The 16,724-nt window shown below is 40.4% G+C and overlaps 1 protein-coding gene across 1 annotated transcript in view; it reads right to left on the bottom strand.

Annotated features, from left to right (window-relative positions):
• The window catches only part of ANKRD44 (ankyrin repeat domain 44), a gene marked incomplete at its 5' end in the record, with an annotated part of 69,390 nt that extends 57,936 nt beyond the window's left edge, over positions 1-11,454 (bottom strand). The window contains 2 exons of the mRNA XM_080621328.1: positions 3,299-3,377; positions 11,419-11,454. Of these exons, the coding sequence (XP_080477454.1) occupies positions 3,299-3,377; positions 11,419-11,454 (115 nt within the window). The remainder of the gene's footprint in view (positions 1-3,298; positions 3,378-11,418) is intronic.
• Positions 11,455-16,724: the final 5,270 nt, after the last annotated feature.

Here is a 16,724-nt window from a genome sequence, read left to right as displayed (position 1 = left end):
GTGTATAAGGACAAAGAGGGCTGATAACACACTCAAATTGGTGTATATGTTGTCCTTCATAGCACAATCTTCCTTGGAAAGATAAGCTGCTTTAAAGATTTCCTTTCAGGTGGCACAGCACCCATCCACCCCATAAAATATCCAGTTAGGAAGAACTCAATCAAGAGTAAAGCCTTTTCTCAGCCCCATTTTCTACACTCTGCCCTTGGGAGAGCTCATACCCTTGGGACTGAAGGAAAGGCTTAGCTGTTGGATTTGCCTGTAAGGCTGAAGTAGACAACGTAACATATAATGTTACAGATAAGATCAACAGAGCGGAAACTTTCTGTAATCCACTTTTCTTTAATATGGCTGGTTTGTAATCTTTGCCATCCTTCACTCTCGAATTTTTCTGCCAAAAGAGGAAATAAATCTGAAATTGCCTCTGTTCTTCTGAGATCCAAAATAAACAACCTGATGTTGGCTTTCAGGAATAAAGTTAACATCTCTTTATCCCAACCAAAGTACAATTTTCCATCCAGGACATCTGCCAAAGCCACAGGTCTCTAATAAATCTAGATTCTACAGTCTAAATCTCCTTGGTGAGGAGCAAGGGGTAAGGAACTGAGCTCAAACATTATGCCCTTGGGCACCAGCTGAAAGCCCAGGTGGGGTAAAGGCACCAACACAAATGAGAATGGAACTTGTATTTGCCCTGACAGTTCTTGCACATCCATGACTGTGTCATCATACAGAGCTTCATTTATGTGAGATGGTTGCCCTCGCCTTTCTCCTTCTTGACAAAAAGGAGGTGAAGGAGTAGTACTCAAAGCTTCCTCCTTTCATGTAGCCTGGAAAAACAAACCACACAACACAATTGCCCAGTTTGAACCATACGATTATGGCTCAGACCTTTGAGGTGGTGTAAATCTACCTAGCTCTGACATTTAATGGGCCAGAGTGATTCATACCAGGGATCTGACACTCTCTCTCTTCTATCAATTCCAAACAGAATCCATTCCACTGACTACCTAGAAAACCATTTCTGGTCTGTCTTCAACCACCTGGGAAGAAGTTTCATTCATTAGACACTACATTTATTTGTGCTGCCACCAGTTCATGGGCCACAAATCTCAGAATGTGAATATTTCGTTTAATTTCTCTCCTGAGCCCTGTACAAAATGCAATGGATTACTACTCCTCCTAGCTTCTCATGATGAGAATATTATTGACTCCAACAGCAAGCATTTATGTGCTTTCTCTCTGTGAAAATAAAGTTTTCTACTTATGTAACTAGATTTTATGATCAGGTTAATCCCTTTTGATACCCTTTTACTGACACAGCTTACTGAATGAAGAGGTGAAGCAAAGGGAAGATGCTTCAGTTGTCTTTGGAGCCTAGTTCATGGAGAGATCACAATAACAAAGAGGTGTTTATAATAACTCATAAATCTGCTCCTCCAAACCTCAGAAACCTCCAAACCTGCTCTTGGATACAAGTACTCACGCTCATCATGAGTAACGATACTTCAGAGATTAAAGGACAATGAATAGGTAGAATATGCAACACAAGATTAATTTTGACTCAAGCTGAGCTAGCTGTTGAAGATCCAGACAGTCCCGGCAGACTGAACCCCAGCATAGTTCCACTGACAAAGTCCAATTTTTAAAAGCCCACATTATAAGTTTCTCATACTCACCTTGAGATCTAAAATACCCCCAAGATACATCCTCTGCATTTTAACCATTGGTAACCAGACAAACCTTATAGCCTGTGGATGACATTTTGCCAGTGAGATGCTGGAGCTAAGTGTCCCAGAAGAACACTCACTCCCTCACTAGGAATGTGAACAAAACCAAGAATGTTCACCATGACATGTTTTATGCTATTGGGATTCAATGAAGAAGTGGGCAGAGTGGCTTCACCTTTTTCTTTATGCGGATATTGTCTGTGCTGTAACTTGCAACACCTGAAAAAAGACATTGTTCCTGCAATCTTCTCACACCAGAGTGGAACAACAGTGTATGACAAACACCACACACACACTGCAAGAACACATGCCCAGATCAAGTTTATTAACTCTTACCTGCCGGTGAAGAACATCATGTTTGCATTTAGCATACTGAAAACCCACCCAAGCATAACCTGTTCATTTAAATCACTCTGCTGGCATCAGAGTTAGAGCAGAAAGATCTGATATGTGATATCTGTCCAATTAGTTACCCTCATTAAGCACTCAGACAACTCAGAATGCCCTCAAAAACGTACAGAGAAACTGCATAGCTATAGCAAACTGAATTCTCACTTTCTGCCTTCCCCAGGTGTGCATAGGCTGATAACCCAAAGAAATAACCTTGTGTGGTTTGCATGTGCCCATTAGCAGCTGCTCGACCTTGGAAAGTGGCTGGTGCTCTAAGCAGGGGGCTGGATCAGGTAACCTCTAAAAACCCCTTCCAGCCTGAATTAATCTAGGATTGGAGGTTGGAAATGTGAAGGTGCCTCAATCACCGGACTGCCAGCTCTGAAATAACTTTCTAAAGAAAAAAGGAAAAAGAAAAGCAATATTTGAAGAAGCAGTCTGATAATTCGTGAAACCAATCACATAGCAAGGCTGCTGTCAAGGGGTTAGACATTTGTACCATGAGGTTCCTTTCAATCCCACATTCTAAAACCCCCATAATTTTACCCTTACAGTTCTCCAGTGTAGAAAAAAACTGTAAGCACATGCAGGACTTTGCCATGGCCTGTGTGTACTTCGTGAGAGGTGTCTGCTTTATGCTTTGTTCTGACATATTTTGATCATGATTTTTGCCACTACAACACTCTGGAAGCATTGTTTGATTTTTTGGTTAGATACCTCCTACTGCACAGTTTCTATTCTCCAAATCAACTTCCCATCTCTTAGGCCCGCGTTTCTAATGTAAATACCACTTACAATTCATTCAAACTCATTCATAACTTCTTTGCTATTATTCCATAATAATTTTTGCTTAAGAGGAATTCTTGGCTTGTACTCCAGGACGTGAGCCTGCATTTCAAATGTGTACTTCAGCAAGCCACAAATACTGTCAGTTTGAATGTTTAGAAGTTTTAAAAACCTAGCTGCTTTCTTTATGAATTCCTCTGTCACAGTGCATGTTTTATAACTGTATCACCGCATTTAAAGATATTTTCTAAGCCTGCAACAACTGCGACCAGCTCTATGAAACTCAGAAGCAGACACTGGCCAAAGCTCACTCGTATGCCTTGCTGGGTCTTCCTTGCATCTTTGTGATTAGCTGCTTTACCAGTTAGTAACAGTGAGGGGTACTACCTTACCTGACAAAATGAGAAGCTCGATGATGTCTGCATCTCCCAGGAATGATGCAACGTGAAGAGGAGTTCGTTTCTCGGCATCCTACAAAACCACAGATTGTACAGTTACAAAACGTGGTCAATAACTGCAAGCGTTAGTGCTAAAGAGCAACGGATGTGTAGATCGTGTTTATTTTTCTATGTGTATTTGTGTTTATGATTAGAAATGCAACCTCAACTAGTGCAAGAACAAAGTTCATGGTCTGAACAACACATTTCCTCCCAATAAACCTCGACTTTTTTGTCACTTGGTTCCACCAGACCTTTCAGAGACCTTGTCTTTACTCTGATATCCCAATTAGAAGTAGATAAAATCGAATCTAAAATGAGGAAAGACATCATCCTTGGGTTTCTTTTGGAAACATTTTCCACTACAAGTATTGCGGTGACATAATTCAGATGCTTTTGGACATCAGACTTCGCAATGCAGTTTGCACTAACAATATAACACCGGACTCAATCAGAAGGATATCTCTGGAGAATGGTTTGAACCACACATAAGGATAAGATGCAATCCCCTTAAGTCTACAAAGGTTCTTGTACCTAGTTGTCTACAGCAGCCCAAAATGGAACACAAATGAAGAAAATATTACCAGTCAGATCTGTGTCTTTAAACTTAAAACTGTTAATAATCATATATACAACTTCTGAAATACATCTACTTTTATTTCTGTAATTTTCTGCCTTAAGGAGTCACATTTTCACAATCTTCTTTACACCCTTCAAGGGGTGTAAATGCAGTGTTTACAGAACCAGAAAAACCCCACCTTTCTTTTACTGCTTTAGCCAGATGATTCCAGAACATAGGCCTTTAAAAGAAACTGCTAAACATTGTAATATGGGCAACAAAAATCCCAAGAACTACTAATACTGCTAATCATGTTATTTGACCCATGTTTTCTACTGCTAAATGTATTTCTTTTCAGTTTCTTATTAATACAAAATAAGTTCTAAGAGACTTATCAATCAAACTTCCCAAATCACAACCTACCAGCATTAAATATTGTAAACTGGTAACAGATTCACCACTTCCTGAAAATGATACCAGCACAGAAACCCTGCTGGTATTTGCACTCTCTCCTTGAAACATAACTCTGAGACTGTAAAATAAAATATCACTTTTAACATGCCCAGGAGGTCATCAATCACAAGCTCTTTTGGACCGCCTTCAAAGTATGCTATAAATGTGGACAAATCAGTGCAGCAGAGCCAATTGTAATGTGAATGCTGAAAACTGTTTTCCAGCACTACGAGGCACAGAGCCACTGGTCACCAGAATAAGTTATGTTTAAATGTTGTATTTGTATGGTTTTTTTCAACCATACACGATGTACGTAGCCCTCAAATTCTGCTGCAGTGGATTTTGATCTTCCAGATTGGGCATAGACATAAAACACTTGAAAGACAGATTACATGACACCCTGGTTGTTACAGGTCAGAGGGAAAGGTGCCTTACTTCACCTCCTCTCATGGTAGGCACATTAAAGCAATATTAAGCAGTGTTCATCCAGCAGTGTCCACTCAGGAACCAGAACAGAGTAGTTTGAAGTTGAATGCTAATGATACAAGACCAAGCAATTTTCTGTATCAAGGACGCAAAGGTGTTCAGTGCTTTATTGATTATAAGCAATGTTGTATACTAAACTGTAAATCTGATGGACATTTGATATCTGAGGGAGGAAAGGACATAAACAGAAAAGTTGAATTTTTATCTTCTTGTAGCAGGAACAACGCTCTGGAAAGTATCATCTGCTTTCACTTCTTAAAACTGATGCAAAATCCTATCAAATTAAGTGTGAATCAAGTCTTCAGAAAAAGTTAGGCTTAGTCACACAATGGAATTTAAGCTTAATTTCTCCAAGAGAAAAAAACCCTCAAGTTCCTCCATTTATCACAATGAGACACAAGTAAGAATTCACCCTCACATGAACTAACCAGTGACAAAACGCAGTGTGGTATAGAAAACTAAAAACACATGAAAGAGCCCTGCAGGCAACGTTTTCAGTTTGGCAGGGAGAAGTCCACACACAGTGCCTGCAGCTGAGCATGCAGTTGAGCAACTCAGTGGAGGAACATCCTCAAGTTCCTGTTTACGCTCTGCACAGGGCTGGCACAAAGGAACCAGAGCCCATCTGCCCAAGCACGCTCCTTGCATCCTCCTCAAAGCCATGTACCACTTGAGTCAGGTTTAAATAACTCACTGGCTTTCAGCCTGGCCCATGCACTAGCATCTATCCAGCTACAGACATCCTTACGGCATGATGGTAGTAAAAGGAGCGCAAGTAGTTCAATAACGAGCTAAAGACTGAAGGCTACAAACAGAAATAGAGGAATAGAAAGAAAACTTGTCATTTCTGGGAAAGGTCTGGAAGTACCTCAAACCTGACCATACATTATCAAGGCAAGGAAAGGAGGTGGGGGGAAGAAATGGTGATAGTTTGACAAATAATCAGACCTGCTTCAAGTGCAGTTCTCGGAGGAACCAAAGGTCAGTAAGAGACTGTAGATAAGCTAAACAATGGCTATAAAAACATGCTGAGATGAGAGAAACACCCTCTCCCCAAACCTGTGTCAGTGACTTCTGTTAGTTCACAGAAAAGATGCTGCTGCATTATCAGTACTCATTTGTTTTTAGAAAGCATACAGATAAAGGAAATGAAGCATTTAACAAACAGGCAGTCACAGACAGAAGGCCCCCGCAAGAAAAACACTCAACACGTGCTTAAAGCGCTCAAGTGATCACAGGGACACCGATAAAGCCCTTCACAGGCTTGAAGTTAGGCTAGTCCATAAGTGCTTTATTGGCGCAGAGCCTTAGAGTACATGAAGAGTAGCAGAACAGGGGCTAAGATCAGTCATATCAGCATATGTAAAATAATCAGTCATGTTAAGAAAATAGCCAACAGTTTCTTCTCAGCACAGCCTGTGTCTCAAAGGAGATTCTGGATTTGAACTTTTATATCCACTGCAGATGTCCAGATCAGAAGATGTTTACTATTTACTAGTTATTTACTAGTTATTTACTACTAAAATGTATGTGCAACTGCTACAGCAAATAAATGTCTATATTCTGGTTCTGTCACCCGTCTGAGCAGCCAGCAGGAATAGTTCAGCACAGAAGCAGTTAATGCACCACCAAACCAAGTTTCATTGGTGTAAGTGTTTGGATTTCACCTTCAAGCTGCCAGCATCTGCCTGGGTGGCAGAATAAACTCAACTGTACTAGAGAGAAATGAACGGCTACAACTTCCATTGATACAAGTCTAACGAAAACAGTCACAGAAACCAGCCTCCTGCTGAGCTGTCCCATTTACTGTTGTTACATCTGAGTACACCTGATGTAAAAACACAAAAGGTACCATTAAAACAAACAAATATTCAGATACAACTTGACTTCGGGAAAACTGAATATTGGGAACTGGTTAGGAACTACTGCCAAAAGCAAAGCAGCAGCTACTTCTAGGACTATTTACAACCGCTTCAGAGCCAAAAGCTGATGCTGTACAAGGAGAGTCTCTGCGACTTCAGGATTTCCTCCCTCTCAGATTCTTTTATTAAAGCCTGTAATTCACAAAGCAAATCAAATGCTTAAGTATGAGCACCACCTGGGAGGTGAAAGTCAAGCTGTGTAACTTATGCCTGCTGCTCTTTCTGCTATTACCAAGCATAGAAAGTCCCATCTGAAAACACAGATCCCTGTTCCAGCACCTCTCATCCTCACGGTCTTCAGTTTAACCCCAGAAACAAAGATTTTTCTGGACTAAGTCTTTAATTACCAAGTGGCCATGAGGTGGAAGAGGCAAATACTTTGAGATACTTCTAGAGACAAGAAAAATCATCTTCTCTCTCCCCCTCCATCCAACACTTTCCTTCCTCATGTCAGCCTCCCTAACTCATAACTAGCTAACAGTAGTCATCACAACAGAAAAAGATAACTTTTAAAATCAATTCCTCATCCTAGATTGAGACCATAGAAACTGTTATCCTAATTAATGGAAAGGTTTCAATGTTTGTAGGAGCGAGTTTCCAACGTAAGGCTCAGAAGATAGACTTAAATAACCCCTCCAATTTTATAAACGCAATATTGACTTGGGGAGGTGATGACGTGGGAGCATGTATCACTTGAGCTGATGGGAAAAGCAGATTCAGAAAGTCCAGCAATTTCAGGTTGACGTTGCTGCCTTTAAAGAAAATAACACAGCAACAACCAACTCTGCCGTGAGCTTTTAATGGAGACATCCTTTACTGTCACCACGAGTCACCAGCAAGATATATATGATTTAGTACCCACTGATATACTAGCATACTGTACAGAATAACTCATAATATTTCAGACTCTCAGTAAACTCCAACAGAATCTTCTTCACAGTTCAAACATCTTCTTTATAAAATATATAAACCCCATATTTTCTAAGAGAAAAAAATACTCTAAACAGAAGTCACGCTGGCTACCTTACATTGGAAACATGGATGCAATTTCATATTCAATTCTCAACAGAGAATAACTGTTCACAATTTCCTTCTGTACAAGGAAATGTCTCTGTTACTTCCCTCTCAAATTAACAGCACACCACACAGTGGGCTAAATGCCCACTGGAAACACAGCTATCACCTAGCACCAAACTGTCAAACTGTGTCAAAGCAGAAGCCTTCCAAAGTTCTTGACTAAATCCTCCGGAAGACTTTCCAGCACAGCAAAACTACATCTAGAAGAGGAGCATCTATTTCCAGGATAATTTTATTCTCCTGCAAGACTCCACAGTGCCAGAAAGAAAACTGTCATTCCTTGGATGACAGCAGAGACAGGGCTCTGGTTCCCAAGATAACTGAAATACCACATCAAGGTCCCTCATGTCAAACATGTCACTCCAAAGTGAACAACAAGCTGGTTTTCACATTAGCTATACCAAGCATGCAAAGCCTTTCAGACTCACAATCCTACATGTGTGCACACTTGTACCCTCAAGCACTCAGACCACATCAAACAGCATGCTTAGCGATATTACAGAAATACATATAACTTGGGTGTGTGAAGACCTGGATAAACACCTGGCTTTGCAGCTTCGCATGAATGGAAACAAGCCAAATTCAGCTAAAACATCACCTTCTCCTAACCTATCTCCTGGTGGAAGTGGGTGGGGAACAATGTGCACAAGCAGCTCTTGGCACCAGCAAGCAGTGAGAAGAAGCTGCAGCTGGCAGAGCATTGAGCAAAGCAGCTACGAGGATCAAGCCCAGAAGGCCGTATCAGCAACCATGCCCCAACAGTAGAAACAGAAGCAACCAAGTTTTGGGAAAGCAGATGTTGCTTCAACAGTCTCACTGTGGAGTGAGTGGGTATACTTTTTACTTACCAAAAAAACCATGAATGCATGGAAGATATTCTGGGGACATCGAAGTTTTGTGTGTATTTCGTTTCTTAGGGTTCTATCCAAGAGCAAATGCAGGAGTAGGGGATAAAAGGTAAAAAGAGAGAGAAAGAAATGTCTGGTTTGGCTTGCAAATACCACATTTGTTATGGGGAAGAAAGCCGGAAGGGGGTTTTGCCTTTTTTTGTTTGACTTTGAATATTTTGAAAAGTAACTAAAGCAGAAGACTGAGATGAAAATGGAAATTTTACAGGAAGGATTTTGGTTTAGTAGAAAATCGTGACATGGTCTGGATGGTCCAACCCAAAATCCCAACTGCCCCAGGAAAACAGGCTGCTGAACGCTGCCCACAGGAGGACCACATTTCCCACGGAAATAGTGCATATGCAGTACCCATCGGCAAGGAATCACTCATCGCCAGCCAAGTATGACGCTGTCCATGCCCCCATGGTGCAAAAGTAGCATCATGTTCCCCCAAAGCATAGCTAGGGATTAGGGAGGCAGAGTGAACTAAACCCACTCTTCTAAGCCAAACAGCTACAGCTTTCACTTGGTTGCCAAAGAGAAGCTACAATTATAGCAGCATTCAGAATGCAGCCATTTCATTCAACATACACTTCCTGGCTAGGAAAGATGCTAATTACTTTACCAGATCACAAAAAAAAAACCCCAAACCAAGTAACCTTCTACACTTCTGATTTGCTCCAAACTTTCCTCTGAGATTGATTTTCTCGTAGGAAGTATGCATCTACATCCCTAATTTTGCATAGTTTCTCCATGTGCTTTTTAATTCTCCCTTCCAAATAACCTCTCGCTGCAGATTCCAAAACCCCATTTTTAAAACTTCGGAAATTTGGGAAGCCTGCTGCAGAAATGGAGTTTTATTTCATTTCCCCATCCTACCTCTACATGAACTATTCCAATATTAATGCAGCTAACCAAAACGACCAACAAAGGACAAATCACTGCCAAACAGTGTCAGAGTTTCCTCTCACGTGAGAACCAAGCACTAAAGAAACACTAACATGGAAGTAATTAAAAACACCCTTAAAATAGTCATGTAAGCACACGGTGCAAATTGCCAGCTCACAGCACAAGGGGGGGGAGGGAATGCTGTCTTTTGATCTGTCTTTAGTGACATTTTAAGCATGTGACACTTGCCTGCAATCACTGTCCAGACACACACAAAACCTTCAGGATTTGTGTTGTCTGGTATTTTTCTAATTACTCCAAAGAACAGCTTTGTTCACTGCTCCTGACAAAGCAGCTGCTCACGAAAAAGCCTTCTTGGATGGACTTCTAGCATCTCAAACAGCATTCTGGGCAAGACCATTCGAGTTCAATGACTATTTCTATTAAGTACTCATCTGCAAAACACATATTCTTCATTCAGTATCGCACCTGACAGTTGAGAGCATCTCCCTAGCAACCATCACTACCACACTTGCAGCCAAAGGATATAAAAACATTTGGGAAGCTGCAATAACCTTCTACAGGTAATGCTATTTTGAAAAAACGAAGTGAAATACCGAAGAAATTTTAGGACTGTCATGTTCATCTAGGTTAGGGGGTTTTTTATTGCTTGGATGGCTTCGGTTTTTTCCTTTGGCTTTTTGAGACCATTGGTGAAGACAAATAAGGAAGAAACTCAAGGGAGACGTTGCTTTAAAGAAGCACTTTTAGGAACTTCTTTGAAGAAAGCAACCAGGTACTGATAATCAAAGGGAAAGCTTAACATCAAGGTCGTGTTCGATCAGATTCTCCATTTAAAACCGCAACTCCCTCCTTCCACATGACAGCAAATGGAGTAGAGCTCCAGCTAACCAGATCTTCTCCAGTTCCTTTCTGCAGCTTTGAACCAGATGGCTGGACCCCACTGCGTGCAAAAGCTGCAGTGCCAAGACTACACCAGACGAACTGCTGGGGTTAACTATGGATAAACTGATGGCTTTATGTCAGAAAAAGACGTGAAGAAAAGGATGGTTGATTCAAAAGTCCAGGAAACACCTGGAAATCATCGTTCTGCTTCTGCTTTATATTCTTATCATTTTCAGAGGCCACAGATGGTAGTCAGGACTGGCAGAGTTAATTTCTAACAGTAAGGATTTAAGTTAAAATCAAAGGTGGGGGGCAGGGGAGAGCCCAACCTTATGCAAAAAGCCCAAGTGAAGACTTTTTTTCCACTGCCAGACAGTTAACCGCTACTTGTTTACAGCTGCTTACCATTATTCTGGCTAGAATAAGTCAATCTGCAGAACAGTAATTCCTTTGTGGGCAAATCGTGGCCAAGATACTGCTTCCTTACTCTCACTGCTGAGACTTATAGTGAAGCTTTATTTCAACTATAGTCAAATGCTGAATAGCAGCTCCTGATCTGCAAAGACTCTTCATAAAAGGAAACTCTACAGAGAGTAAAAACATGCAGCTTTCAGCTGTTTTCATTCATTTTCTCAGTAAGAGAGAAAACAATGTCCCTGCCTGACCTGCAGATTTGGAATAATTACCATACACTGAGAAAATTTAAAGTCACCTGCCTGAGATACTTATTTCAAGAGAACTAATTAGGATTCCACTGAATCCCCACATCTCTAACTTCCAAATCATTCCCGTTCTGTTACATGTTAATTACTGAGAACATGATTAATACTGTCATTGCAACAGTTCGTAAGCATGGTGATCACGTATCACAAGCACGTAACACGCCAAGTCACATACCAAGGCGTTGACATCCTCGGTTTTGTAGATCAACATCCGTATCTCTTCTGGATCACCACTGAAAATTGCCTGGACCAGTGGCGGCTGGGAAAACAAAACAGAAGAAGCAGCGTTACAGGTTTAAAAAGAGAGCATATTACCCCTGCTAACAGTTACTAATGCTGCTCACAAACATGGTATGACCCCAGTAACACATCACCAAGAGTATCTCACCAGCAAGAACTATCAGTTTGCTTGAGGATAAACTGAAATCATGAGTATGTTTGTACATATAATGAGTGTGTATGTGCAGAAACAGGGACCCCCATTAGAATGGCAACTTTGTCAACAACACGCAATTAGCCCAGATGTTCTCCCTTGGCATGTAAGGGGGAAACTAATTACATCAGATATTGCTGCATGCTTGCTGTTGGCACAGATTAATGGTCATGCAATACACATTTAGAAACAGAACATTATGCAGATAATGAATTTCTGGGCAATTACTAAACATCTTGTATCTTTTTACTGAATAAATATGCAACGAGCACAGTTAATTTTAACCACCCAAGAAGCAAAATAATTATCTTATTGTTTCAAGTCTGTTATTATGCTATTATGAATCGGAATGCATAAATAAATAATCAGGCATACGGGAGAAACAATATGCCATGCTCATTCCTCTGGTAGTGCTGGCATCACTGCCCGTCAGTGGGAGGGAGCACTGCATATGCTCAGCCGCTGTTACACGACCGGAGCTGGCAATTTCAAGTCCTTCTACCTAGGTTTGCTCTGGACAAATATCTGAGTTATTAACTGAGCTGACAGAACCTAACCTAGTGAATTACAAGAACTTGCTGCTGAAGACTCGGAAAAGAAGGGGACAAATTACAAAGATCCCTATCCTCTGAAGCATCTAGTTGAAACAGGCGGTGGCCCCACTTCCACTGTCACCTGTCCCAAAGGCAGTGTGTGCCACCCTGAGCTTGCTGCCCACCTCCAGGTTGCCTCGTGGTCCCAGCGGCAACAAAGAGTTTGTGGTGCCATGTAATCACCAGAGTCTAAAATAACTCTGCAAAATGGAAGCATGCAGGACTCCTTCAGCACATAAACCCACAACAGTTCCTAAGACTGCAGAATTTAACTAACTCATAAAAAGGTTATCTCAAAATTCATAAACAAGTTGGAAGAACAGAGAAAATACCATTTTCACCCAATCTTTTCACAGCAAAATTCATCATATTCAAGTGTGGAAAATACATTTCTAAGTTGATGGTGTCTATTTTAAGACAAATTAATCCCTTATGCCCTTGAGAAGATTCACACTGGAATTTCATTCTTGCCACTCCTCTGCTGGAAAAAGGACTAAGGCAGCATCTTTTATCACAACTGTCTGCTGGCTTTTGTATTGTAGTGGATGTTTGGAAAAAGAAAGAAAAATTGCATTTCACTTGAACCATTTAGCATGCTTCCTTCCCAGCCAATGTCAGAACAGCCACAGGGTATTCCCCACCAGAGAAAGCAAACACCAGACCTCAGAGTCTGGTCTCTTCTTCCTCATCTGTCAAGCTCAAATCAGAATACAGCTAAGAGTGAGACGGATTCATTTCTGCATTTTTCTCTACCAAAAGAAGTGGTTTAAAGTGACTCTCTAATCTTCTGCCCACTACTGAAAATTTCCTATACTTAGTGCAAAGCTAACACTAACAGCTATAAAGAACCAGTGAATGCTTATGAAATCAGAATGCTCACACCGAAATATTTCCATTTAATGTCCATTTATCACAATATTTAAATAACAAAGTAAACAGGAAAGCAGTGAGTTCGATTTCAAGCTAAAGGGCAACACAACCCAATGGCCATGCAACAAATACCCCCAGCAGCTCAGATTAGGCTCTGAACCCACTTGCAGGTACACCCGGCACTCAACACAAGGTATCAGCCAGGCTCTGATGACACATAAGCTGAGATTTCAAACAGAGTATCAGAACCAAGACAAACACTCAACAAACATCAAATCTGTTGGGTTTTGGTTGGTTGGTTGGTTGGGTTTTTTTAAGTTAAAATACTGTTGGACGTGATGTTTTTCTTTTAATAGGGAAAGAATAAAGTACTGCGCATTGTTACATTAATAAAGGAGGAAAGGCTACAATAAGAGAGTTTCACCCTTCTTCCCTCAGCCAGAAATCTGGATCAGACACCTGGGTTTACAGGAAATGCTTGACCTTTTTAATTAGCATCAGCTACTTAACACAGAAAGTAGACTGAGAATAACACTGTTCCTTTAAACCTGGAATGTATATGAGATCCCCATCTCAATTTTTGTCCACCACCACATATCTACATGCAGTTCCTTATATCAGAAGCCAGTATTTATTTACTGTCCCTCTGAAACAGTTTATAAGCCTCAGACTGCTGATACACATAACATCTGCTGACAGAGAGAGCTGCCATGTACCCATTTGCAAAGGCCTCAGCCCTTCAGCCCTTATTCCCATGAGATTTACCTTTTATAAATTAATTACACTAGAATCTATCACTGCTCATTGTAACAGCAAGAGACAGGAATAACAGAAAAAGATCAGAGCCTGTGAATTGGAAAGAAGAGCTAACACCAATATAGTTTAATAACCATCCTGAGTCACTGCTGTGCAACCTTCTCCAGTTGGGCATTTTTCTCATTTACTATTTCATGATTTTACTTCATTTTCAAAGGTATCAGCTTTGAAGTGAGCAACACATTGAAGAATCTTTATTACATACTAAGACATGTTTCCATGTAAGACTCACAGTCATCTAGAACAACCTGTTTAGGAAAAATATGCCAGAAGTATGTTGCAGCGCTCTTGCTGCAACTGAGAATGTGCATCCACATCCATTAGTAGGATGGAAAAAGTATCGCTCCATTCGACAGCTGACAGTAATGAAATGGAACTTGTGCAGTTATGTACGTGGCGATGATGGATGTCCAACGACCTGAACAGATTACTTTCTTCATCTTCAGTGATAACCACATTCATGCATGAACCTTCCATAACTTCATTTTTTTCCCCCTAAATTCCTGAAGGGAAGATAAGGACACTTCCTAATTATCAAAGAAGGATGCAGAATATTTGGGGAAATAATTTCTAAAGCCCATGACAACACCATCAATGGGTTATTTCATTAACAGAAATACTTTGCTTTAGAATTCTTCACATTCAGAAGTTGCTAAACACTCCGAATAAAAGAACAATAAGAACAAACAAAAAGCAAGCACAGAGCAGGTTATGTATAACTATTATTAGAATGAAGCAAGGTGCAGGTTTTGGAATGATGAACACCCATTTCATCAGCCCAGCTCTCCAGAGCTTCCAAATTCTTACAGAGAGTTTCAGCTGGGATTGTTCACTTTTCCTGAAAATATACACCAGCAGCTAACAAAAACCACATCACTTTTACTACAGTGTTACTATTACAAGTATGAAACTCGTCAGCAAGTTTTGTTAGAGTGTCCCTTACTTTGTGCTGTAACTAGCCTGATTGTAAAAATAAAACTATCTGCAGACATGTAGGCACCTATCCCTATCTCCCTATCTTTACCGCATATGAGACAATTACAAGCCGGACTTCAACCCACCAGGTAAAATTAAGGTAAAATTAGCTTATTGACCTGAAAGCACAACGATTTTTTTTCAGCAATAGAGAGCTTAAACCCCCATGGAAGAATGTCTTGTGGAGCCAAAAACCCACACTGGCAGAAAACAATCTGGCCTTGTGACATTCCCCTCCATGGATCTGACAGCACAGAGGATAGCCGGGTCTACTATCCAGCAGCAGTGGCAGGTCTCTGAACCCCAGAAGAGATGCAGGATCTAAGTGGACTGTCTCAAGTATCATTTTAATTACTATGTCTGAAGTGGCTGCTGAAGCTCCTTGCTAATCAGTTAGAATTTTTGTCAAGTAACTGTGACATACATGAAGTATTTTGTCTTCATTTTAGATGTCCTGAATCACTAACAAGGACTTAATTAAGTCAGATTTTCATTTGACAGGAGCTGGAGTCAGATAGGGAAAGGATGATCAGTTCCTATGCTGATTTGATATAATATACCATCATTCAGTATTGTGAGTGAAAAGAAGTTAGGTATTGATCTTTTACTTGTTCTAATCGCATTACATCAAGTTGCTGGACTAAACACTTGCATATGTTCATGTACTCATTTCTCTTTAACTAGAAAGACAATGTAGCAAGACACAAAATCATTTCAAAGTGGTATTGATTGTGTCAGTGTTTTGCCAAACACCTCCATCTTTTTCTGCAGGTACTTCCATTAATCAAGATTACGAGGCTGTTTGCAATGTCACAGCACATACATCTATTTCCTTCCACTGGTCACAGCACAAAGACTACTCCTCTTCCCAGTTTTAATCTAGGACTTTCTCCCTCTGAGCATACAACACATGAATGTCTCAAATGCTGTTTTAACTCCTTAAAAGTCTGTATGACTGAAGAGTCATTAACAGGATTTCTCTTAATTCTTAAGAGCACATTTCCCTGGTGCTTAGTATTTATACAGTTCCGTGCACAGAAATTACTCAACACTAACCACTTTTTAACAAGCCTTGCAGTCTACTTCACTTGCATCAGGGGTTAGCCTTTTACTATGTTTTAAGAGCTGATTGCTGAGTAAATACAAAGAGAATTTTGCTCTCAATTTATCATCGTTTCAAAGATTGCACTTTTTATTGCAATTTCTATATAGTGGGTTTTGACAGCAAAGTACTTTCACAGAGCTGGTATTTGGAGAAGAACATCCTTGAATGGTTGCTAAGGGGTGCTTCAGAGCTATTAGATTTTTACTGAGCGAATCCTAAGGAATACTTGTCCAAGCTGCTGAAAGGCCAGTGGGGAGAATCAAATCCATAAATAGAGCGTACTGATCCTCTGGAAGCATTACGGCAAACTGAGAGCACTGTTAAGTGAGTTAATATTCTTACTTAAATAACCTGGACACTTCACCATTTCAAATACTGCAGGAGAAAAGTTTTTTAATTGATTTAATTTTCATGTCCTTCCATTTTTTTTGCAGACTATCCCCATTATTTGTAAGAACTGCACATGAAGCAATGCAGAAAAGACAGCATGTATGCTCAAACATTGCTCTTTATTTCAATTTGTTCCACTGCATTCCCATGCCCAAGGACTTACATGACACACAGAGGTATTCAACAAACCACCAATCAACACTCCTGAAAGCAAGAAAACCTTTGGGTAAATGTCCCTTCCAAACTTCAAGAGATCTTTGTGTTGTTTTTAAGCTACCATTTAAAGGACACTAAAGAAC

Source organism: Psittacula echo (genome assembly GCF_963264785.1).
Source record: "Psittacula echo genome assembly, chromosome: 6".
Classification (NCBI taxonomy): Eukaryota; Metazoa; Chordata; class Aves; order Psittaciformes; family Psittacidae; genus Psittacula; species Psittacula echo.
This window is presented reverse-complemented; position numbering and strand designations above follow the sequence as displayed.